General features: G+C 41.1%; 1 protein-coding gene across 3 annotated transcripts in view; it reads right to left on the bottom strand.

The window, feature by feature from the left end:
• Window positions 1–16,940, bottom strand: part of HSPA12A (heat shock protein family A (Hsp70) member 12A) — a 54,096-nt gene extending 37,156 nt beyond the window's left edge. For 2 of the 3 annotated variants that reach the window (XM_041461415.1, XM_041461417.1), the window contains exons 1-4: window positions 16,821–16,940; window positions 5,023–5,175; window positions 3,169–3,254; window positions 1,168–1,295 (exon numbers count right to left, since the gene is read on the bottom strand). In XM_041461415.1, coding sequence (XP_041317349.1) covers window positions 1,168–1,295; window positions 3,169–3,254; window positions 5,023–5,038 — 230 coding nt within the window. In that variant the 5' untranslated portion in view covers window positions 5,039–5,175; window positions 16,821–16,940. The remainder of the gene's footprint in view (window positions 1–1,167; window positions 1,296–3,168; window positions 3,255–5,022; window positions 5,176–16,820) is intronic. The other variant, XM_041461416.1, reaches the window with a different exon arrangement.
• Between the last annotated feature and the right edge of the window lie 8,739 nt (window positions 16,941–25,679).

Raw genomic sequence — 25,679 nt, 5'->3', positions numbered from 1 at the left:
CTGCATTCAGCTACCATCTTTGCTTAGAAAAAATGCAGTATATCACACTGGACTGCAGCAAATTAGGCTTTTTGACCTTTTGTTCTCAGTATTACAGCACAGTACCTACTTCTGCAACGGCAGCATTATTTAGAAGAGCATCTATGGTTGAGCTTTTCATATATATATATCCTTACATATCCTTATATATCCTTATACATATACTCTTTATGTCTAAAATTATCTGTATCTTGCTCTCATTAGAATATAGTAATTTAAAATATACTATAAGAATCAAATATTTTTTGATTAAGTTTTAAGTTACATATCCTTATATATCCTTATACATATAAATTAGAGGACTAAAATTATCTATATCTTGCTCTCATTACAATATAGTCATTTTAAATATACTATAATAAGAATTAAATATTTTAAATTAAGTTTTAAGTTATAAATAACTTTTTAACAAATACTATAAAATATTATAGCAATATTTTGTAGGACAAACATCTCAGGTAACTGCCATAACAGTTTTTGCATTTGTGATTGCACAGAATTGTATTGTGCTGATTTAATCAAGAAATGAAAAAGTTAAAAACTCCCTACATCACAGCATCAAAATTCTGTCCTTTACATACATATAACAGAGACAGATTTCACATCAAACCTTCATTTTCAAATCCATGCCTTTTGATTGCTTATTTCCCAATATCAATGGATCATTATTATAGATTTGATTCAGATTTAATACCACAAAGCTTACATCAGCCAAAGGAACTCCCAGTGCAAGTAATCAGGTGTTACACCCAACTATACCCAGTGATTCCAGGGGATGGGCACCTCCTGGATGCCATGACCTTTAGAAAATCAGTGTCTGAGATAAGGGCATCCTGATTTACTTATTAACTCTGCTCCCTGAACAATTCTGAATACTCGGATTGCTCCTTCTACTCTGTCATCTTGCAAACTCAGCAAAAAAAGAAAGGGGATGTGCTCCCATGGACTACTAAAGCAAATCAGAATACAGTAAGATGCAAGAAAAAGTCATAACCATGAGCAATCTGCACACTGTGGTAATGTCAGACAAATCCAGACACTTCAGGCTCCTGTAGAAAGTATCTATGGCTACTGCAGGCAACCCATGTTATCAGAGTCACAAACCAAATGCTGCATTGCAGCCCTTACCTCATTACATGAATACATTCTGGCTCCTTGGTGAAGCTGTAGGCGTAGCCACTGGATGTTGTGCCAAAATCAATAGCCACAACAACAAGAAATAACTGTTCTACAGCCTCGTCTGCATCAGAGTCCTTCTGTTGAACAGCAGAAGCAAAACAGACACAATCACTGATCAGAATCATTGTAACCTGTCACAAGTTCTGCTCTGCAAGACCTGCATATCTCTTCAGTGAAAATGAGGATTTCCCTAAATTTGCCCTTATGACTGAAGTTGATCTCAGAAAGCTGCACATTCCAATGGAATTGGAAATTCAGTACATGACTCAACATGTATGCTAGAGCCTTTTATACATCATTTTCTAAACAAAGCTTCCTTCATACTCATTTTTGAATACTTCTTATCCTGTATTATTAAAACTTATGGTTTTGGAGCTGGTTTGGTTGTTTTTCTTAAACTGATCAACTGAAGAATTTGTCCGTCAATGTAATATATTTGGGACCTACTTGGTGGTTTTAGGAGTTAACTATATCATAAGTATGAACATGAAATACTATTACCATTCAGAAATAACAGAGACAAACCCACCCAAAATACAGAAATAAGGTTTACATCTCATGTTAGAAAGAAGAATTTATATAACACCTATTTAGCCAGCACTACATGCTGCACTCCTCCTGCCTGTGCTGGAATGTGGGAAGCTGCTCAGCTGCTCGTGATGAATTTGAACCTTCTTCCCTGCCTTTTACCTGTAATCCTGCAATTCCTGAAAAACACAGTCAAGGGCAATATGCTCCAGACCCTTCACCAGCCTTGCTGCTCTAAATCCACCAGGGCTGCTCAGCCTGTACTCCCAGAAACACTTGGAAGCAACTGATGTTACCTTTCACAGACCAGCTGCCACATGGCCTCACTCTATGGGCAGTGTTCCACCACAGATCTCTGTTAATTCCACACCTCCCACTTCCTGCACATTCCTGTTGTATCCCTACATTTTCCAAGATCACTCCATACACCTGCTACTTGAAATGGAGAAACAAAAGCAACAAGTTTTGGTCTCCAATCAAAAAAGATTTGTTTGGATTCTCCTAATAAAAGGAGTTTTTCAATTAGGACAATGTCTTCCTCAAAGAGTTTAAGGAGCAAATCTAACTGAAATATGATGTAATTCATCAGTATGACAGAAGTAAAAGAGGAATTTCAAGAGTATACAGAGAAAGAAGGGAATAAGAGCCAAAAACTATGGGAGAGCACTGGAAATCCTGAAGATGGGTTTTTGCACAATTCTGAACTGGAATCAGAAAGCTAAGGCAGTGTTCCACCATAGCCTGCAAGGATAAAAATGTTCTGAACCCAACTCCTTGCAATAACACGAAATATATTTGCATGTACTGTGTTACAAATCATACAAGTGATCTGAAAGAAGAGTGGGAGTTTTCATAGGAGTTTATCAACAAAATGAGCATGATGTACAAGAGATTAAAACACACTACCTATAGGGACATGGTCTTGGTTCTAAAAGCTTACAGAAGTGGTTATTTTCCTTAAGAAATAAAACCAGTTACTTCTATTTTGAGCTTCTATCTCTCTCTCTCTCTCTTTGGGCAGATTCTTTTCTCTGAGAATTTGGGTTTTACTGCCGAGTACCATAAAGATCTTTATTTTTTTCTGAAAGGAAGAAGACTTTTCAGGGGCTGCCCAAACAAATCAGTGATAGAGACAGAGACAGACCTGGGGAACCCTCAGGATCAAGAAGTGTTTGATATAAAAATATGCAGGAGCAAAACTATGAGTTTAGCAAATGAAAAACAGCAAAAACCAGGAGCCCAATGAAAGGAATCAGAGCTCTGTCAAGAACTCCAGTATGACCAAAATCTCACTTAATACTATGGATAGCATAAAGGGGATCAGTATGGGGGAAATGACAATTCTAAAGAAATTATGTGCTACTAAACAGGCAGGATAAGGCAATGTAAGCATGCAGTAGAAGTTAAGAGTGCATTTCTTACCACAATGTGTGATGGAGACAGTGGAGTTATTCCAGGGTCTCCCAAGCTTTTGGCTGGTGATGAGTAAGCAGATGTGGAAACTGCATCTAAAAGGAAACAAACACCCATCAGTGTCAGCCAGCAGAATGAGTGAATACAACAGTTACTTTGCATACTGCTAAACTGTTTTCCAGTTGTAAAGAATCTGCTAAAACACAAAGCCAGTTCCACAGCTGCCATCTAAGACATGTTTTGCCTTTAAAACATGCTAACACACAACTGCTGTTTAGGTTTTAAAATGTCTGACCTTCATTAACATCCTTTTATTACATTGTCATGTACAATCTTAAAAGTCTTCCTAAACATATTCAAAAACCATAGCTGGTACAAGCAGCCTGAGCACCACACACTACCTAGGATTTAAATGTATGAATGCAGAAACTCAGCACAAGCTGTGAGATCCAAAAAGACAGACCCATTTACAAAAAAAAAGAGGAGTTGAGAGCAACTGGAGAAAGCAGGAAGAGTAAGCTGAAATTCGTCCATCCTGAGCCTTTATTCTGAAACTTTCCCAATACTGTCTCTGTTTTTATCCTTCACTACACTCTGCACTGGAACATCCTGCAGCTGTTAATACTACTGCAGGACAGAATCCAGCTGGGAAAAAGGAAAGCATTATTAACAAGTCATCAAAGAAATATTTCTACCCAGCATACAATACTAAAACTTCATTTAAAGGCACAGACCAAATGAATGACAAATACTGTAATGCACTAATTTTATTTTTCATTATTTTATTTAAGTTGTTGATGATAGAAAAGGAAATTACTCAAATTAAGCACTGATGGCTGAGATGGATTTATATATAATCTGTACTCCAATGAAGAATGCAATAGTTTATCAAAATAGAATGTAGAAAAAGTACCACACACCCTGTCCATCTCATACCCCTCTGCTCCAAATTAAGCCCTAAATGCTTACTGAATTATTTTCCACAGAATACAAGCTATAATTAGATGTACAGCAGAATGATGTAATAGGCCTCTGAACATTAATAATAATAATTAAATAATAAGCAATACATTTCAATGCATTTTTTATCACCTACTTGGATGCATCACACATTTATTCATAGCATGTAATTCCTAGACACAACTGACAATTCAGAGCATCACTCCAGCATGACACTGGAGCTGCTCTCCAAGACCTCAGAATTAGGCAGGGAAGAACAGTAGTCAAATATGTCTTGTTTCCCAGGGAAGATTCAAAAACCCTGCAGTGGGCAAGTATGAGATAATCCACGTGCAGGAAAAAAAAACTTCCTCTGAATCTTAATATTGCTCTTGAAACTTCATTTATTTCTTGAAGTTATAACATGCATATTCAGCCTGATTTTCAGAAGCATGTGCAGAAGCACAGTATTTGCATTTTCTACACAAGTTCTTCAGGAATATGTTAAGTCACTCCTCTTGCAGTGAAGTACAAAAAGTCACAGGCCAAATGCGACAAGCGCAGAATCTGCTCGGTTCATTAAGACATCTTTGGAACAGATGCTGTTATCAGCCTCCTTTGTGCCATTTTTACCTCTTAATTTTTGCACCAGCAACATGGTATTTATTTTAGAATTGAAGAACAGTATCTCAACATAGAAAAAAAAATTAAATTACTAACAAAATATATTCCTTGCATCCTGCTGTAATTCCTGGCTCGACCTGAACCATACTTCCTGAGCAGACCAGGACATTGCAACACTGACTCAACATCTTTGGAAACCTGCATTTCACCCACACTTAGGATGCTGATTTGAAGCACAAAATGTAGACATCAAACCATGTGTTTTCAGTGTTTCACTTTGCCACTAATTGTTATGGTTACCTGTTTCGGCACTCATGTTTCAGAGATGGCTGGGGCAGGTCCAGAGGAGGCCACAGAGACGATCAGAGGGCTGGAGCACCTCTGCTGTGGAGACAGGCTGGGAGAGAAGGCTCCAGGGAGACCTTAGAGCACCTTCCAGTACCTAAAGGGGGCCTAAGAAGAGCCAGAGAGGGACATTTTACAAGGGCAGCTAACGACAGGAGAAAGGGTTTAAAAAGACTTTAAAATGAACAAGGGTAGATTTCCATCAAGATATGATTTAGACATTTAGACATCAGGGTGAAATTCTTTACTGTGACAGTGGAGATGCACTGGCATCCAGAGAAGCTGTGGCTGCCCCACCCCTGCAAGTGCTCAAAGCCAGGCTGGACAGGGCTTGGAGCAACCTGGTCCGGTGGAAGGTGTCCCTGCCCACTGCAGGGCATTGAAACAAGATGATCTTCAAGGTCCTTTCCAACCCCCCAAACTATTCTGTGTTTCTAAGATGGATTTTCCAACCTGTCTTCAGCTATCAGCCTTGAAAAGTTATTTATATCTCTGTGTGCAACTCAGAAAATTCTCTGTGACAGGATACACATTTTCATATCTCAGAGAGCAGTGAATAAATAACCAGAGCAATACTGACATCCACCCAATGAAACCACTAACTTGGGTGGTATCCTACCAAGAATTGATTCAAGTCAATTAATAAAAAAGACCCTTCCAAACCCAGGACCATTCTGCACTGCATTCACAGCTCCTCCTGCAAATACCCAGCTAAATAAAATAATTCTGCAACGCATCCTGAATCTAATGCCAAAACTTCTCAACAAGTAGTGAAATGACTGTTAAAAGCAAATGAAAATAGGATATTTGTAACATTATACTATCTATCCCATCTGAACTGTGAGGTGTCAAAATATATTTGTCTACGTGGGGGCTTTCATATTTTGTTAAGTGTTTCCATGGTGAAAAAAATGTGCATGTGTAACAATTTTTACAGCTGTGTTCTGAAGAGCAGTAAATGCATGGATATTCCAGGATATTTTAAAAATCCCTTATCTCTAAAGCACTGTGATTGGTTGATCTGACAGAAACAAAAGTAACTGCTCCAAACCAGAGAATGGAAAAAGGGTTCCAAGGAACCTGATTTGCAATCACGAAATTGAAAATTGATGCCTAGACTGTCCTGGATAGGATCAGGGCATTTCGAACAGTTCTTAGAATTAGAATGACTTATTATGGCTTCTGCAACAAAAAAAAAAAAAAAAACCATAATCAAGTCATGTTCTACATAGCTCAAGTTCCAGCTTTATCTCCATGTTTACTAAGGATCTTTATCTCTGTCAAACTACATGCTACGACAAAAACACAGCTAAACAGTATGCACTACATAAACACTTAAATTCTTGCCAATTTACACACCAAATTAAACTAAGGAATCTGATTTAGAATCCAAATTAAGTAAGTCCTCAAACAAACCAGCATTTAAAATAATATTTTTCTAAATATTATGCAAACTTCTTGAATAAAAATTCTTGTATTTACTTCTGATATGAATATTAACCTGGAACACAGTTTGGGAAATTTCAATAAATGTATATAGACTAAATTTGAACACACACATTAAGATTTCTGACTTTAGTCCTAACCTAAGGAATTGCCAAAGAACACCTTGTACATTTTTAAGATCAGAAGTTGAAGGGAAAACAAAGAAGGCCCCCACTTTCAGGCAGATTCCCAAACCATTACAGAATTAGTAAACTTATGAGATCAGAATATATTGTATTAATAATGAAATCATGTCCATTATCACATTAGCTCCAATTGCTGGTTTAGCAGACCTAATTTAAATTAATCCTTCTTTTCATCTAAACAGATGCAGGAGTTTATTTTCTGTGGTTTCCTGCAATGCCTAATCTGTTTAGCTTCTTCCGTTTTTCAGTAAATGATCAGCAACGTTATAAATTTTGACAAAATGCAAGGAAGGATTAACCTTTAAGTGTCAAAGAATGCAGACTAAAAGCAAAGTCCACAACATTTATAAAAACTTTGCTGATGCAGTGTGGATATTTCAATGATTGTGTGTTCAGCTGAATCTGACTTTCTGATAGAACTGGAGAGCAGGACCAAGCTCATTATTTAATTAGAAAGATCAGTTAATGGCAGCTGGAAGGCCATCAGTCTATTCTGAATTTTTGAGAGCTCCTGCCACACATTCCTATTCAGGACTGGATGAATAAACTTCAGGGAACTACTAAAAAAGCCAGACATGGACCAATACAGTCCCAGATAATCAGTTTCAAGGCAGCAGCTAAAGAAGGGCGACTGCTGGACTCCCCAGCCACAAGCCACTAAGGTGGTACTCAAACAAAACAAAAAAATTCAGCAGCCACACAAAATCTTCTCTTTTCTGTTCAACTTTTCATCTGTACATAATTCAGCTACATAAGGCACCAGTAAAATTTTCTGCTTCACATATTATGGACCTTGTTCATCTCCCCAGTGGAACAGATGCCAGAGCAGTGGATTCTGTGTAACCCAGGTGCCATAAACGATGGATAAGCTAAAGTGGGCTTTGTCACCAGGTAGAATTTTACAGGACAAGTAAATCAGGAACCTGGGAATCAGGGGCTGTGCAGCACAGTGCCCAGAAATGCTGTCACACCAGGGAAGGGGAGGCATTTCTGCATGTGCCTCGTGTCACCAGTTCTGTGCATGGAAGAGAAACGACTTTGTAAAAAAGAAGAAATAAGGATGCAACCCCCATGTCTGCCATCAGAAACCATTTCAGGCACATTCTGCACTACTTTAGAGTGATGACTACAAAAGCAAAGGCTTCACCAGAGAAGTTGCACTTTCCAAACCTTCTCAGACCTCACTCCCATGTGACTGGATCTCTCTCCTACAGCTGTTTCACAAATCAAAGAATAAGCAAAGGAGCATCACTGTGGTATCACCTCTGTAAGAACATGCCTGAACACCAGTGTGTGTTATATCCCAATCAACACAAGTTAATTTATATTTCTATCCTGACAGAGTGGCCACAAACCCAACACAAACTCTTCCCACAATTTTCTGAATTAACAACAGGATCAATACCGTTCCCCATTTCAGATCAGAGTTCCAGTATTTCAGTAAGTGTTCTCACAATAAAGACACCAGTGGGTCCCAGCACAGCCTTTTCCAGGCTCTCCCAAACTCCCAGCTGAGAGTGGCTGCAGGACACCACCCTGCCTCAAAAGGAAAGCTGCAATAACTCTTTTTTATTTGTGTAATGCACATCCACTGCTCCAAAAGCCAAATCATCCCAGCACTCAGCTATTTGTAGGCTGCTGAACCAGGTGCACAGGGGAAGGTGGGAAGCATTAGACCTACTAAAAATGTCACTATTGCAGCTGATCTTTGTGGCTCCAATAAATCCATGTTAACTGAATTCACCATGAACACACTGAATATGTCACAAATCAAACACTTGCACATATCTCATGGCCATTTGTCTGGAATTTCCAGCCATCCAGCATGTGGTAAAGGTGACTGCTGCTATGTGTATATACACTGCTCTGCTCTCAGTCAGGTTGCTGGTAATACCAAAATCTTAGCCAAATTTTTTTATTTCCCATTCAGGCACTATATCTAGATTTAAAATTTAGGAAAAAATAAGGGGAAAAAAGGGAAAAATAAGGATGTACTGAACGAAACATGGGTATAGATTAGCCATCAGGCAACAAAAGAATGGAATAAACCCATTTTTTTCATTCAAAAGATTATAACCTTTTGAACATCAAAATAATTTTGACCCAAGCAAACCTTCCTAATGATGTTTGCACAAGAAAATAAGGGTTTACTATATTGCTATTAGCTGGCAACTGCTGCATTGATGAAGAAAACCTTATTCAGCTTTTCCCATTGCTGAGATTTTCCTTTGCATTAAGCACAAAATGTCAGAACTTCCAAATGTAACGTGACAACCTAGAGCATTTACTGCAAATACAAAGATGGCCTTTTAAAATAATTACAGAACAATAAAAAAAGAGATGGAGAGAAGCAAATAAAAAAATCTTAAAATATTCTTATGCATAATAAAAAGATCCCATATGTCATATCAGAAGTAAGAACCTTCTGTTCCTACTGAAACCAATGGCACCACTGTTATGACCATCAATGGAATTAGAGTTCTTTGTTTTAAAATGCCAGTAGGCATCCAGCTGGTTTGCTCAAGACTGCAATACACTTCTCTTCCATGAATACAGCCATAGCTAATCTCTGATACAAATCCAAGTTTCCTGATACCCTTTCATAATATCTGGTCCCCCAAAGAAGTGGAATTCATTGCACTGATACCAATTAGAGCACAAGGATTTCCTAAGTTAAAAAAAAACAAAACTCCCAATACTTTGCACAGAATTCTAAAAATAAGACATGTTTGTCATTATAACTTTGACCTTTTCCATGTATTGCTTTTATATTGTCTCCCATCACGATCATGCTTTGACTAGAGGAATTACATTTTTACTACACTATGAATGCTTTCTAAGGTATTTTTAAGATTTTACCATTAAGTTAAGAGTATCAAAAACCAACCCCAGTTTCATCCCATCACTCACTCTGTGGACCATTTTCATTTTCCTGAGCCTCAGCAACAAAGGGAGACCAAAAGATGCCACCAATTTTCTGTGAACTTAATTTGAGATGAAAGAAACACGCAAGAACTCGCAATAACCTTCTGAAAATGCCACATGGGTTATGCTCACTTTTTCTCTATTTGACAGGACATAGGCTAAACTACTTTACCTACAAGTGATCTGACCTCCCTAATGCTTGGTAAGATGGACTAAAGCTGAGCAATCACACTCACTGGGTGTGTAATGCCCCAGCAGGTCCTCACCAAGAGCTGAATCTGCCCTTAAGCCACCTTCAACTCAAACTCTTTCAGCATCTACACTTCAAGGTCTCAAATCCAGCTTCACCCTGAATGACCTGAGATGTCCCAGCTTCTGCGATCAGCCAGCTCCGTTTTCCCTCCCATTTCCTTCCCCCTGATGGGATTCCAGCGTGCTCAAAACCTGCTCATGCCCCAGAGCCTGGGATGAGGGGAACTCACCAGCAGTGCCCTGCAGTGATCTTCCCACATTCCAGCTCTTCCACAGCCATGCACTACTGCCAGGAGACACAACTCTGATCCTGGTTTACCTGCTGCAAAAGGCAGGCTACATGCTGTGATAAGGGTGGGTTAACAACAGAGTGGTAAAAGACAATTCTCCGTGATTTCCCTAAATGTGCCCTGACAGTTCTGTAAGAGACACCTTCAATGCACACTAATTAAACTTCTCTTCCTTCAATAAGCTCTTCTTTGAACTTGCATCCTTCACACTTCCTTGCACTATTTGCCTCTGAGCAAGCAGTGTCTTCCTGTACCTCTCACCTCCTCCCTTGCTGCTTCCAGGAACACGTAAGGAAAAGAAAACAAAACCACAAGATGTACAGAACTCAGATGAAAAGAACCTTCATGGAAAAGGCTTCCTGCTGCTTCTCCTTCATCATCTTGTCTGTCCTCACCTACCTCCTCTACTTGGCTCACTGCAAGGTTGTCAGAAATGGCATTACTAAGATTGTGCTTTAATTCCTAGGATCATACTCAAAACCACAACATTTGTGATGTTAATCACTCTCTTTGAGAAAAACACCATTTCCCAGCTCAACTGGACTGGTTCACTGCTTTTCCTTTTTAAAAAACAAGATCAAAATATTACAGTTATAAACATGTTTTACTACAAGTTTCTATTTAAGAACCATGTCAAGATGCAACTGTATCCTGAAAATGCAATCCTACCTTTCTCAATCAAGACACTCAAAGAATCACTGTTCATCTTTTCAGACTGTGCATCCAGCACACAGGAATAAGAACATTTTAGGGGGCATTTGTTTACTTAGAAGTCAAAAAGGTTATTTAGTTTTCAAGCATTCCTAGATTCAAACAGCATCTTGCAATGCATCAAGTTGGATGAATGTAGTGACACCTTTTTCTTAAAACATGAATTGGGAAAAAAATTTGAATATGTTTGTCTTCATTTTGACAATCTTCTGGAAGGCTTAACATGATTCACACATTTACAGAGTCTTGACTAGAGAAAACCAAGCCCTCTCATCAATTCACAGGAGAAAAAAAAAAAAAAGGATAAGCAGGGGACAGTGTAAAAAGAAAAGCCAAACTAAAATAGCCATTACTTATAGCAGTCAGCATGAGTGATGCTGTATATAAATCCCTCCATATTCTTCAAGGCTATTAAACCCTATTTTGTTCAAGGATGGAAAAATAAAACAGTAACTGCGACAAAACATCAGATGTAGGTATCACATTTGAAAAGTCATTAGCAAAGTCATCTATGAAACCACAGTCTATGGCTATTGATTTAGCTTCTGAGCAATATTTCATTGCTACATCAAAAACCAGATTTTCTTTCTTTTTGCTCTCGAAAACACACAGTTACCAGGCTTAAAGAAAAGCTTAAAGAAAAAATACCTGATAAGAAAAGAAGAAATTGCCTTATTAGTATTTATAGAGCAGATCACAAAATCATGGGGTCACCAACCAAAATCCACTTGCAGAGGTTTTTATGCTAACACCTTGTTACCTTCAAGTGCCATGACAGTGCATGCCCAGAGACCACAGTGACCAGCCAGAAAACCAACTGCAGATTTACACTGTCACGGTGACAAGCCCCTGGCACAACCTTCAAAGGAGCTCCTGTGGCTAAAACCCTAACAGGAACGGAGCTGAGCAAGCAAGAGAGCTCCTACAAAAGGTTGATTTTTGAATGCAGCACTTCCACAGTGCCAATACTGAAAGCTTTTGTAAGTGGCATGCCCTGCCGTTCTGATTACTGCGAGTGCTCTACTCAGGTATCCATGGAAACTTGAGATAGATGTTAAATTTGTTGCATCTGTTTGCCATCAGGGAATGGGACTAGTTGCCAGCTAGCCCAGTCTAACCACAGGTATTCTGATCTTTAATCATGGAGAAGGCATCAAGAGTCCTCAAATGATGGTGAAACTGACCGAATGGTCACATTTCCCAAACAATGATAAAAGGAGGTGCAAGGATGCACTGAGGAGCTGTTATTTTAATGGTGTTATTATCTCTCAAAAGAGAAAAATATCCCAATCCCTGTAATGAGGAAAGAGACACCCAAATAATCACTCTTCCAACCTCACAGGGAACAGGGGAAAAAAAGCAAGCATGGATTAGAAATGCACAGAATCTTGTAGGGACAGGTGGACATAGAGTACTCAGAACTGTAAAACCCTTTGAGAGAAACGGCTTCAACCCTAGAGATTGGTCCTGAATAGCACTGAGAACTAGGGATGTATCCAGAAATGGACAAATTGAAGTTGTGTTCCCAGATCATTCCCTCTGGGCGAAGGAAGTAGCAAAGGGAGAATAATTTATCTCTGCTTCCTTCCCCAAGGAAACTAGTGCAGGTTGGGCAGGCTCCTGCAATAGGAACTCATTTTCTTCAGAGAGAGAATGTGAATTAACTCCCTCAAATGACATGGAATTGCTATTATTGAACTACATTCACATCCACACTTTTCTGGACTCCAACTGGTAATGATTACTAGAAGTCTCTCTCAATATTGCTCAGAAAGTGCATCTGCAGAGCACAGCCTGTGAGTGTTGAGTTAAAAGCTAAAAGCCAAATCCTCTCCAGGTCTACCATTCTTGCAAATTTAGGTACCCTTGGAACTGATCCATGTGCTCAGAGCCTGCAAATCTGTAACAGAGCTCCTGATCTGGGCCAGGGAGCACCCATGACTCACAGGGGAGTGGAGAGCACTGAGCCAGGGCAGGGGAGCACCAACACAGCTCACAAAGCCACTCTGGTGCCCTTGACACACCCTGTGCAGTCCTGGGTGAAGAACAAAGGCATTCTAGGCTTTCTGGCCACCATATTCTGAGGAGTTTCGTTTATTTATTTGCTTACTTCTTAGAAATGACTGCATTTTCCTCTTCATTTACATGAAAATGTTTCTCAAATCCCTCTGAGACAGCCTTTGAAGGAATTTCCTGTTTTAATACTGATTGCTGACACAGATCACCACTGCCATACTAATTTTAAAACACTGCAAAGTCGCTGTTTTAATAGCAGTTCTAGCAAAATTTTAAACTTACATTTGTTTATTTTAAATGCATATCACTGTGATTCTTAACAGCACAGCACACGGGCCAGAGCTGACACATTTTGAATAATGAGAGCTATGTAATGTTCTTCCAATATCAAAAATGTGCCTGGTCACTGAGAAAAGGCAGATGGGATGTAATGACCCAGGAGCCAGGACACTTGTCACAGCGAGGAAGATGAAGCCTGCAGATCTGTCACAGGCATTTCAGATCACCAAGGCTCAGCCTTGGCAGCAGCATTCCCTCAGTGCAACACCAACATCTGTGACCTTACAGCACCAAACAGCTGCACACTCTGCAGTGGAACATCTGTGAAGCAAGTGTACCATTTACAGCCACGGCCCATGGACATCAGAGCTCACCCCTGAAACAGACTCCAGGTCCTCCTGGCACTGCTCTCACCACTGCAGAAACACCAACCTGATGCAACCTGGAGCCTCACCCATCCTTCTTTCCAACCAGCCAGAATATTTAATAGAAACGTGACAAGTGCCATACAACACCTCAGTAATTATGTAAGAAGTCATCTGTGGATGGACAAAGAGTTCACTAAAGCTGCATAAAGAAAATATCAACAGCTAGTTCACTGAAGAAAATTTAAAAAAAGGAACAGATGCAAACTCCCCAAAAAGGTCATGCTGCTTCAAACCAAATTAAGGTCATGACTGTACTCATGCTCCTAATTGAAAGTAGCATTGTTTGCGTGCATTGTTTTTTACTCCTTTCACATTTTCTGGGAGCCAGCACAGCTTTTTTTAAAATCCAAAAAGCCAATTTGCTTCTTCACAATACCTACAGACTAAAAGAGCCACAGGGAGAAGTTTCTAAAACCATAACTGGTATGGTCTTTGAAGTCAAATACTTGTGAAATCCCATCTGACACATCGTCAAAAGGCAGAACCAATTCAGGTAGAGAAAACTGACACAATGGGATCTTTTAATATTATTGTTTTAAAGTAAAAAGTATATTCTTAAGATTTTTTTAAGAAAGGGATGGTTGCTTTGTGCATTTATGGAGAGAACAGGTGAAATCATAGTAGAGGGGAGCAAAAAGGAATTCATCTCTTGGAACAGCTTGGAAAAATAAGTAACTGGAAATTTTAAAATACTTGACCAGATCTGTAACTTTAAAAGGAAAAAATGAAAAGAAATCCAGACTTAATTGCAACAGCAGATATGATGTCCAGAAGGGGCCTAAAAAATTTCAACAGCATTGCCGTGAAAGTGGGAGAAATTGGCCATGGCAGGTCACATCAACTCAACCAACAAAAGAAGCATTTGGCAGAAATAAAAGCACAAGATGAGACACCAGTCAAGTCCCATATAACCCCAACCACCAGTGACACAGTTAGAAAGCAAAACATATCCTAAACCCTGACATGTTCATGAAGGGATCAGGTCTTTTATAGCAGAGGCAGCATTCTGGCCCTGCTGCACAGACCTGGCCTCCCAGAGGCTGCTCTAACTTGAGCTGACACCCAAGGCTGCAGCATCCTCTTCCAGCTCCTGGTGACAGTTGCATTTGTCAGAAACCCTGGTCACTCCCTGCAGACCAGGATAAAGCCCCTTTACTCAGAAATGCATCAGCTGAAAATGCCTCTGGACAGAACAGACCTCTTGGGGCCTCTCTACAGCTGACTGAAGCTTTGGGGAGACTGCAGGGACAGAGCCGGGCAGATCTGTTGAACACCAGGTGCTGTCCCCATGGGAGTGAACTAAACATTCAGACTGAAAGCTTACAGGGTGCCTGTCATGAAGGAAAACTTGTCAGCTCAACCAGCATTACCCAATTACAAGCCAAAGGCTTGAAAAATGCCAGAAATCAGTATAATTAGAAGCTTTACATGCAGTAGCTCCTGGGTATGAACAATTTTGCTCACCAAGCTGCAGATACCGCAGTGCTGTGCTAAGTGGAGCTATAAAGATGATGGGCAGGCACTGCATACAGCACTCAGCTATTTTACATACAGACATTTCTTTTATGCATTGTACTGTGCTGCAAGAAGTGGCTGCAGCTTCAATACTGTCAATACAACACACACTAAATCACACTTTATCCCTCAAGCCTTTTTTTCCCCTGACAGTCTCCGCATTCCAGCGCATGGAAAGAACATAAAGATTTCTGGTATCACAAATCATTGCTTTACTACCTGGTCTTCTGTCTTCTAACCAAATCCCTCCTGCACAGATTCTCCCTATGTCACAAGTTACTTCATTTCAGTATTGCATTGCACCAACCTTGCAACTTGGCAGAAAACAGAACGTGATACCCTGTCATCTGAAAGACAAATGAATCTGTCAGTCTATTCTTCCCTTTGTCAGCTGCATGCTAGAAAATTGTTACAGGTTACTTCAAACCAAACAGACATCAGAGACTTCATTTAGGAAGCATGGAGAGAACATTTAGATGGGGAGGGGGAAGAAGCCAGTAGAGCATCCTGAAGATCCACCTAGTTTCTAAGTAGTGTTTTCTGGTTTCTTCTGGGTTTTTTTAATGGACACTTTATGGCTCTTTTATTCCACTTACACCGAAATTAAGCTACGTCATTCAAAACGCTCCCCAAATCCTACTATAATCAAACTTAAACTTTTAAGTTTCCTCACACATTTCTGCCAGCACCGTTGGCTCAGCACTGCAGTTTCCTCAAGCCTTTGCAGCACACAGTGAGGAAGAAGGCATGGAGAGATCGAATGAGATCAGGCTGAGTCTGCATTTCCCTTAGGGTTATTCACCCATATCATTTGTATCCTAGGAACCCTCTTCCCTCCCCCAGCTCCGTTCCCACACAAGGAGAGCCCACCCCGTCCTGCAAAGGCTGTGTTGTTTCCATCGGGCAGTGTAACCCCAAACGGATCAAACCCACAGCATCCTTGTTTCAGCCAAAACAAGATTCAGCTCATCTCGGGTCAAGTCTGCAGAATCGGAGACATGTGGGTCCCTTAAGGTGGTAAACCGGCACCGGTGGGGGTTTCCCCCACCCCTACACCTCGCTGGCAGCTCCCTGGTCCCCGGGGCTGCGCCAGGATGCTCAGGCGCTCAGTCAGACAGCGCCGTCTCTCCCACCGGGCTGCCAGGTCTTTCTTTCCCAGTGCATCAGTCTCCTCGCTATACAGGGGGGCTGCCTCTATGGCAGCAGCAGCCCCCGAGCTCCAGTCCGAGCCCTCCTCCCTCTGGCCGCTGCTGGGAAAGGGAGAGACCCCGACCCGCGGGGAGGACGCGGCCACAAAGGCCCGTCCGGCGGGGATGCCGCGCCCGCCGCAGCGCCCGGCGCCGGGCAGGGCGCCCGCCCCGCCTCGCCCCCGCCCGGCCGTGCCGCCGCATTGTTTTGTCACCTGGGTCCCCCCGCGGTGCGGCACCGGCTCCCCGGGGACCGCACGTGGAGCAGCGGCGGCGCTGCCCGGCGGGCCGGGGCTCCGCACCGAGCCGCCGCCTCCCGCTGCCGGCCCTGCCCGCGGGGCATCTCCCGAGCCGGGCCCCGGCCCTGCCCTGCCCCGCCTGCGCGGCCACAGCCGGGACATTGTCTGCCGCCTCCCGCCTTCCCCCGCTCCGGACGGGGCTCCCTCCGGCTCCAGAGCGTTTCCCCCCACGAGCCGTGGCCGCCGGCAGCGCTCCTGCATTGCGGCGGGGCCCCCTCACCTGCGGCACCGCTCTCCGCCTCCGACATGGCCCGGTGCCGCCGCGCTCGCCGGGGCACGGGCCGGCGGCGGAGCTGCGCTGCCCACCCCGGGGGAGGCTCCGCCGCTTGCTGTAGTCTCCGCCCCGCTGCGCCTTCCTGCGGCCGGTGCGGAGCCGAGGGGAAGAGGCTGCGCGCCCGGGCCGGCGCTGACGGGCTTCCCGCGCCGGCTGCGGGGCTGCGCCGCCCCTCCCCGCCCCGCAGCCGCACAAGGAAGGCACCGGCGGGGGGGCCGCCTGCGAGTGAGGGGCGGCCCGGCCCCAGATGCGGATTTCACGGCCACTGAAGCGGAAAGCCCTCCGCGGTGACAGCCGTAGAAAGAGACCCCTGCCTGTGGCCGGAGGGGACACCCCGGCTCAGCCCCGTGCGCCGGGAAAGGGGAGCTGGGGTCCTGCAGGGACGGAGCGTGAGAAGGCTGCGAAGGTTACCCCAGCTGCTCCCCCGCTTGTCAGGGGCGTAGGCACAGCTAACCCGGACAGGCAGAAATCATGGACTGGTCCCCTGACATCATGCTTTACGGGGTGGCTTGGACGGCATGGGATTCTTTATATTTGTCTTCGGAGTGAGCTCTCCCACATGGTTCTGCAGTGCTGTCAGGCCAAGAACTTCTTGTTTGCACTGATTTTTAGCTGCTTGTCTCCAGGACCTGGGAGAGAGACACCTCTACTGGCACTTGATCCATGGTGAAGTTTAAGAGTTTTCCAAACTAAGTAAGAAGCCAATACTAGCACAAGAGAATAAAAATAAGGCCGGTATCCTCCCACAAACAATCCTGAAGCCAGAAAAGATTTTTCCTCTTGTCCACCCGTGCTTCATGGTGTAATTCTCCTTTACTTTCCAGCCTCAGCAGCCATTCATCTTTTGAAAGCAGTGCTACTATTTCACGTGAAATAAATAAGGACATTCACTCCAAGCACAGCCTCAGTCCTTGCTGACTCCTGGGCTCAGGAGGTCACTGGTATTCATGACAGTGTAAAATCCACACAAAGTTATCCCAAATCCTCTCACCAAAGCTGTTGCTCACACAAGGTGGGATCCCTGGGAAACCCCTGAGGACCAGGGAATTCTGAAGCAAAACCCCTGGCACTGCAGGTGCCTCTCAGCATCTCCCTCTATTTGTTCCCTAGTTTCTTACTCTCATGGCATTTGCTCTGCTCCCTGAGAGCTTTATTGCCTCTGGGGACTGAAGGTGTGGCACAAAAGTTAAAGCAGTAAATATCTTCACATCTGCACACCTGACTCGTCTCAAAAGCCTTCACCCACACTGTACACACTTAAAAGACTGTCTCATCCTGAAATCCATTGTCTCGCCCAGGGAAAATGCAGAACTCATTCCTCCTGCCTCCCAAAATCCACTGCACAAAGGGATTTTCTAAACGGTTGAGGAGGAGAGAGGGAAGGAGCACCCTGGGATGGAGGACAGCAGCTCATTCCTCTGTTCACATGGGAGAAACCTTCTGTTCTTGGGGGCACTCTAACTAACTCACACAATTTCCAATGCCACAGAGTGCAGTGGGACAGCAGGCACTGGAATTGCAGCTTCCTGCTCTTCCCTCAGCTCCACGCCAGGCAACAAAGGGGAACATCTGGCCAAGAGTCGGCTTTAATTACCTATTCAGAGTCAGGCTGAATATTTATGCTGTCATTAAACAGCCTCGGAAATAAGAAACCAAACAACTCTAATACTTGGTTTCCTGACAAGAGACTTAAATAGCAGAAACTTTTGCTTCAGATTAAATGCACTTCAATAGCAATTAATGGTAGGCTTTAAACATGTATTGAGGTAATTAACAAAGGCAGGGGAAAAGAAAAGAAGCAACCAAAAAACTTGTAAACACACATCCAAATCATATACTTTCTGGGGAAAAAAAATGTAGTACTCAGGCTAGTTTTCTGTGATCCCTCAAGCAACAAGACAACACACAAAAATAGCATTTACTAGGTACAGACATCTTTCTGAGTGCCACGGCAGTGACTACATTATTCAATATCAAGCCAGGTTGCCTAAGTTACACACTCAGCTGTAGGTGTTTTGAATAATGCAGAAGGAGAATCTTTGAAGGCATGTGACTGACTGCTAGTTTCAGAAATTAGACCCTTTTCCAGAGAGTTTAGTATGTCCTTTTGAAACCTAATGAAGGAACCACATTAAAAAAAAAAAAAAAAACAAAAAAAAAAAAAAAAAAAAAAAAAAAAAGCATTTGAAGTAAAATTAGATTTGCAATCTGAAACATAAAATTAAGAACTAAAGCCTCTTAAATTTAATTTTGTTTTATAAAGGCAAAAAATCATAGAAAAATAAATTATAGAACAATAAAACACAGCATTTTTTTTTCTCTTGTCATCTCTCTCTCCTGGAAATGAAACAAAAAATTACATTTCATGTGAAAGAAAAACACTTTTTGAAAAGGTCATCGTCTCAAGTGAGCCTGCCCTGGAGCTGAAGTGGCTTCATTTTTGTTACTTACTCCATAGGACGTTTGTCATTCTTATGGTCATTTTGCCAGGTTGTTTGGACTTAGTGATTTTAAAGATTATCTTATAAGCACAACAGAAAATGAGTCAAAATGTAGTGATCAAAATGTAAAAATGGATGGTCAAACTTTGAAAAGGATGCCACGAGTAGTCATCTACATCCTCTGAACACCTGCACTTACAGACACCTTAACTTGTCCCTTGCACAAGAGTCAATTTTTGTGTGGGTCTGGAAAGAGTTTCTTTCCTTCTCAGGAAACTGACATCAGCTGGCTTAGTACACTACAGGGGAGTAGCAGCAGAAAGGAAGAACGTTTTTTTGACCCTGAAACATCAAAGTGGTTTTGTGTCAGACAACCAAGGCACCCATCAGTGTTCAACTCAAGCACCAGCTCAGTTGTTATGGAGTTACTCTGACCATGGAGAAAAGCAAGATTTCTGCAGAAGCTTGGGGCAGTGTCTGCTCTTAATTCCCCCTTGTATCTTCTTGGGAATGAGCACCTCTCAGGAGCAATCAGGAAGTGATTTAATACACTGTACTCTTCCTCTGCAGCCTAGGTGATCCCCAGAAAGCTGCAGCCTCGATCCATTCCATTCATCACACAAAGGGTTCAGATAAACTGGCATAAACTGACAGTACAAGACAAATAGCTGCTTAACCTAGCCCTGATTTTAGCAGAGCTACCACATGCATGTTATCCATTAGCATCAATAAAAATTGCATGAGAGAACTGGAGATCAGCTCAGTGTCCTCTCAGGGCTGTTCCCGCACGAGGTAAGAGCTGCACAAAACTGTGTCTGGTCAGTGAAGAGAGCTATGTGCTTCTCACTGCTGAGTACCAGAGTCTGAGTTAGGCACTGGTGGGGAAGCACGGAGAATCAGTGAGCTGGAAACACCGGGCACAGAGATCTGGAAGAAATAGAGTTATTTGAATATTGTTTTCAATGCAGCTGGTAACAAGATGTCCAGACATTATCACAGACACAGAAACCAGTGAGCCACTGAAGCCAAACACCCAGTTCAGTGCTGGCACCAGGGAGAGTTGAGTCTTTAAATAAACAACACCACATTTAAAACAAAAGAATAGAAGGCAGGTAAGTATGCCTTGTATCTTGGCAGCTCAGGAACCCCTCAAGTGTTCATCTGTTCAATTAAAATTCCTAGAGTACTGGTTTCTGACTTCAAGATTTTCTCTTATGTAGTTTCTGGAGCATCACTAAACATACAATATCTGGTTTTTGTTTATCACCTGTATAACTGTTATTACAGTCTCCTCCTTCAATCCAGCTGTTCAATTTTTCACCTTTACAGCACTTTAACCTCTCCAGTTCTGCTTATGCCTGGGATAAAAACTTAGAAATTATTTTTATTACAGAGCCAACTGGCAATCTGTTTCCCTAGATGCAATTTTATCTTCCCCCTCCCTAAAACCAGCCTTTTATTTTAATACTCAAGAAATCTCTATAAAGATGAAAAGAACGAAAAACTCTTCATCACTGTCACAGCCTTTCAATAAAGAAGCTTATTGTGCACTGAGGAACATGAAGGGTTTCTTCAAAAGGAACAGGTTATGTAATTTTCACCTGTCTTTTATACATTTCTCATTCCCAGTATCCCAGCATCTGTTGGAAGTGTATCACTCTGGAAACACTGCCTGCAAAGAATTCTCCTGCATTTCTCAGCAGGCTGGTTTTTCAGGAAAACTGCTTGGCTGGAGACACTGAAAGTGTGTTGTGCTCACAGATCTCTGGCTCACTTACTTATCTCGAGAGTACTTTCAAGTGTGACAGTTCTCACACTGTCTGGGTGTGACCAGAACTCCCAAAATATAAATGTTCTGTAGTCTTCTCGTGGACCCAGTGGTCTGTGGTAGCTGCTGTGTGCACAGAACTAAAAGGTAAGTTCAGTCCCAAAAATCTCCACTCATACTGTATGTCCTGAAAACCATTTTTTCCTTAAATTCATTGCCCTTCCTCTGTCTTGGATGTATTAAAGCCAAATTAAAAAAAAAAAAAAAAAAAACAAAATCCCAGAAGAAACAGATTTATTATATAATGTTGTCACCCCATCATTACTCTCCAGACATGCATCCATCCATATACAGTAAAAATGCTGTTCTCTCAAGGCATTTTTAAAATATCAGCCAGATTGTGCATCCATATTGGCTTGTTTCACCACTCATTTCTCATCACTCTAAAAGAAGCAAAGCTCTAAATGCATCAAACAATTAATTTACTTTTGTGACATGGCTCCTTTGAACATGTACACTGCTCAAGTAAGTGAGGAGCATGTTGGCTCCCACTGAAGTCAATAAAAGTGGCACAGGGCTCAGGCACCTCTAAAACCAAGGAACTACAGGTGGGTAGGACAAAATTCTGCAAAATTATCTGCCTACTTTTTGTCTTATTTCTCTGTGCCAGAGAAAGTTGTACCCCTCAGGAGGCAAGTTCAGGTATTGTTCACACCCTTGCTTTGCAGACTGCTTCACTGAATTATACAGCATTAGTAAAATTGCAGGGTTGTTTCTGAAATAACCCTGAGTTAAGAGTCCTGTCCCTTAAAAATACCCAGCAGCAGCTCAGGATGGAAAATTTGCCAATGTAAAGGGGAAAGGACTCAGAAAATCACCAGACTCATCAAGGGACATGGGAGTCCATTCTCTCACTGTTCACCTGTGACAGATAAAAATGTCATCACAGAAATACACAGAACATATGAGAGCTACCAACATCCTTCCTAACTGCTTCCTGAAGCTGCTGAAAGAAAAGGCAGCATGCTGAAAGACAAGCAACACATGATTGACATGATACCCAAAACAAATGGAATCCAAGGGGAAAATCTGAATCTAGAATTATATGTAGTCTCCACAGACTGATTTCTCATGAACAGACATTTAGGTTTTATGTAGGGACATATAATAATGGTTTTGGGGATTCTTCCCTAAGGTGTTTGAGAAACTGTGTGGAAATATCCAAACCTAATAAAAATGTGACCTAGATCCTCCAGATTAGAACAGGATAAACTGGAAAAGTGGGAGCTGGGATGCACATCATATTTCATCCATCTCACCCTGTGTCTAGGGGCTAGAAGAGATCCCACTGAAACACACATGGACAGACAAATGAAAGAACTTTAAAGGCCAACTGCAGAAAGAGCAGTTGTCATGGTGAGCAAAGTCATGGAGTAAATGAGAAATAACACCAGAAGCTACTTGCAGTATGCAGAGGAGTCTGTGGCTCCACCTAAAGCTGGACAAACTGATTACTTACTGGAGTAAATCCTAAGGAATTCCATTGACCTCCAGCTTCCATCTGACATTTAAATGCAGCAAGGACATTTTAGATTTTGCAGGGAAATGAAAAATAAGCAAGAACCCACTGACTCTTAAGAAGTGCCTGGTAAATATTGATTTTTTTATGATTAAAAATATATTTTTATAGGTTTTACAACCTTTAACATTTCATATATATGAACATCATCAATATGAATATTACATAATTTGAATTTTACTTCTAAGAATATTATTCAAAAATAAATAGCTAAGCACTTGTAACAAATGTTTTACAAATACGTTTTAGGAATGCTCATGAAATATAAATCAGCAGATGTAAATGATGTTGGATATTTTTGGAACATAACTTCTTTTAAAAATATTTGGTAGAAAAATAAATTTAGAACATCAAATGGTACTATTTATTCAGTCATGGGCAGAAATAGCACAGTAAATCACACACAGGAAGGAAAAATAGAAATGCTTCTAGACATAGTAGAGATAGATATTTTAACATGAATCTACTGGTTCAAGTATGTTCTTATAAAACATTTGAGAAAGTTCTGATAACTAAGACGTTAGTAAAAATTAAGAGGCTAAATCATCAGTCGGTCACCACTGGGAGTCATTTATTTACTCTTGGTTACAATGAATGGTGTCTTGAGCATCATCAACATTTTCTCAGAATCCTGATGTGCTGCTCCTCTCTGCACATTCTCTTTTCATGCCACACAGTTCTATTTTTGGAATCTTTAATGAGGGCATACACATATTAATGGAATATATCCCAAATATCCCAAATGAACCCAGGGAGGTTTTCCACTCAATGTCTAATTTATCTCGCCACAGGTTGCACAGACCTATGATAATTTCTTTCCTCCCTAATCACTAAAGGCAAGGAAATTCCATAAGGTTACACCATTCTATCACTTGCTTTAAAATCTCCCTGGGGAAAGACATCAGTACCATTTTTTTTTTTTTTTTACATTTTCTAAGCATGGAGTCTAGTGTGCTAAAATAAAGGCTATGAATCAATAAGTTGTATTATTCCTGCAAAGATGAGAGAATGTCATGAGTAGTAGCAAGTAAGTAAAAAGTCAAATCATATAATAAGTAACATCCAACAGTCATCTAACAAAGACATGACTATTTTTAGGAAAAGTAGTTCATCTAACAAGATTAGCATCACTGAAATACCCAATATATCTAGCTTCTACAAATGAATACTGAATTAATTACAACAGTTATAAAAAATTGAAGAAAAATAAGCCATTTCCTGTATTTACACAAATGTAAACAAGCATACAATTGGTCTCTGACATCAGAATTCAGTAATTTAATAATTTTTTTTTAAAAATTGCAGAGCTCTACTGCCTTAAAATGGCCTTGTAATCAGAAACCATCATTCAAATCTTGCTTTGGTGAAGCATAAAAGCTGTGAGTTGGAGAATTCCTTTATTTTTTAATTTTCATTTAATTACAACAAACTGCACCAAAATCTTTCAGCTGGCACATACAACGCAAGAAACATCCTTCCTCCTATTAAATCTGTTGGATTTGCTTGAGGTATTTTCAATAATGATTTATTATTTTAGTCTTCTTTTCCAGCAGAAAAGAATGTTGTTGACATTGCTCTAAGTGTTTAGCCTAAATTATTACTAAACTGCTCAGGTCTGGTAAGCCAATAAATCAAGAATTTTTTCAGGATAAAAACTGATACTGTTTAAGTGTTGTCACTTTCTTAAGCTTAGCTACCAAAAAAGGATGCTTTAATTCCTTGAAGAAACATAATGAAATCCTATTAATTTGCTTCTTCATTGATGAAAGAAGAATCCCATAACATTAACCCTGTTAGTTGCAATAAAATATGTGTTTTTTATTTCTTGGTGAAGATTACCATTTAGAAAAAGACATAGACTATTATTTTACTACTCTTTGTATGCATGTGTGCCTTATAAAACCAGGATTTCCACTGAGCACAGGAATACTCCAGGCCTTTTTGTACTTGAGACATGAGGGCAAACCTTGGTTTCAGCTTCTTCCTCTGGATTCAAAGTCTTTTTAAATCAATGGAAAATCTCCCAGTCTTTTTTTTTTAAATTTTTGATGTTAATAATTTTAAATCAGGTTAGGTGATAGCTGCCTTGCTGCCTGGGAGCTGTAGAATAGAGGGTGTAACACATGCTGATGTTTTTATGCAGATATTCTATAGCCAGCACATCCCTCACCTGTGCTGTTACACAGGAGCTGGCTGTACATCCCACAATTCTGTCACAGAATTTGGATTCAGGTTTTTAAAGAAGGCTGCTACATATTAGGAATTTGGATTTTAAAACACAGGGACAGGTCATGCTGAAAAGGAGGCTGGATTTCTTTCAGAATCCTGCAACACCAGCAGGTCTCAGGAAGGACATTGGGAAACCCAGACAGAGGAAATGCACTGAGATCAATGCAGCCACACCTCAGGTGATCTTTGTCCATCCAAGATCTCCTGGCTTTGAAACACTGAATGGGCAATGAAGGTAAATGGGGCTTCTTTAAATCAGTTCTGCAAAAAGTATCTGTCATATGGGCAGGGTGCAGGCACAATAAAAAAGCCATCACCACAGGAACCTGCATTTGGTTTGTTTAGAATGGCAGCATAACATTTCTTATAAAAAGAAATGCTTGACAGTGTTTATAAATAGTGAAATATGTGTAAAAATACTCTTCAAATCTATTTGACATCTCTCTTCCAAAGGACTGTATTTTTGGCTGAGTTGTATTTTCAATCTTTTGCCTTAAGCTCGCATATGACTGCTCTGTTATTTACCAAGTAGTGACCTTCTTTTATTAATATAAAGAATGGGCAATTTTAAATTGAAATGTACAAAACTACTGCCATTAAATTATAATTTAGTGCAGTGCTCAATGCAGAAGCAGTCCTCCTGGAATAGCCTTCTTCCAAAGAAATGGAGAAGAAACACTCAGAGATGACAAGTTTAAATCATATCAAGTGGTTCACTGACATAATTCTGGTGCTAGCGTAAGAGTAGGCCTTCAGATTGCATGACTTAAACAAAAATGGGTAGTAAA

Source organism: Pyrgilauda ruficollis, unplaced genomic scaffold (genome assembly GCF_017590135.1).
Source record: "Pyrgilauda ruficollis isolate IOZ18807 unplaced genomic scaffold, ASM1759013v1 scaffold15, whole genome shotgun sequence".
In the NCBI taxonomy this organism is placed as follows: Eukaryota; Metazoa; Chordata; class Aves; order Passeriformes; family Passeridae; genus Pyrgilauda; species Pyrgilauda ruficollis.
Note: the sequence above shows the minus strand (reverse complement) of the source record. Positions and strands in the feature narration are given on the sequence as shown.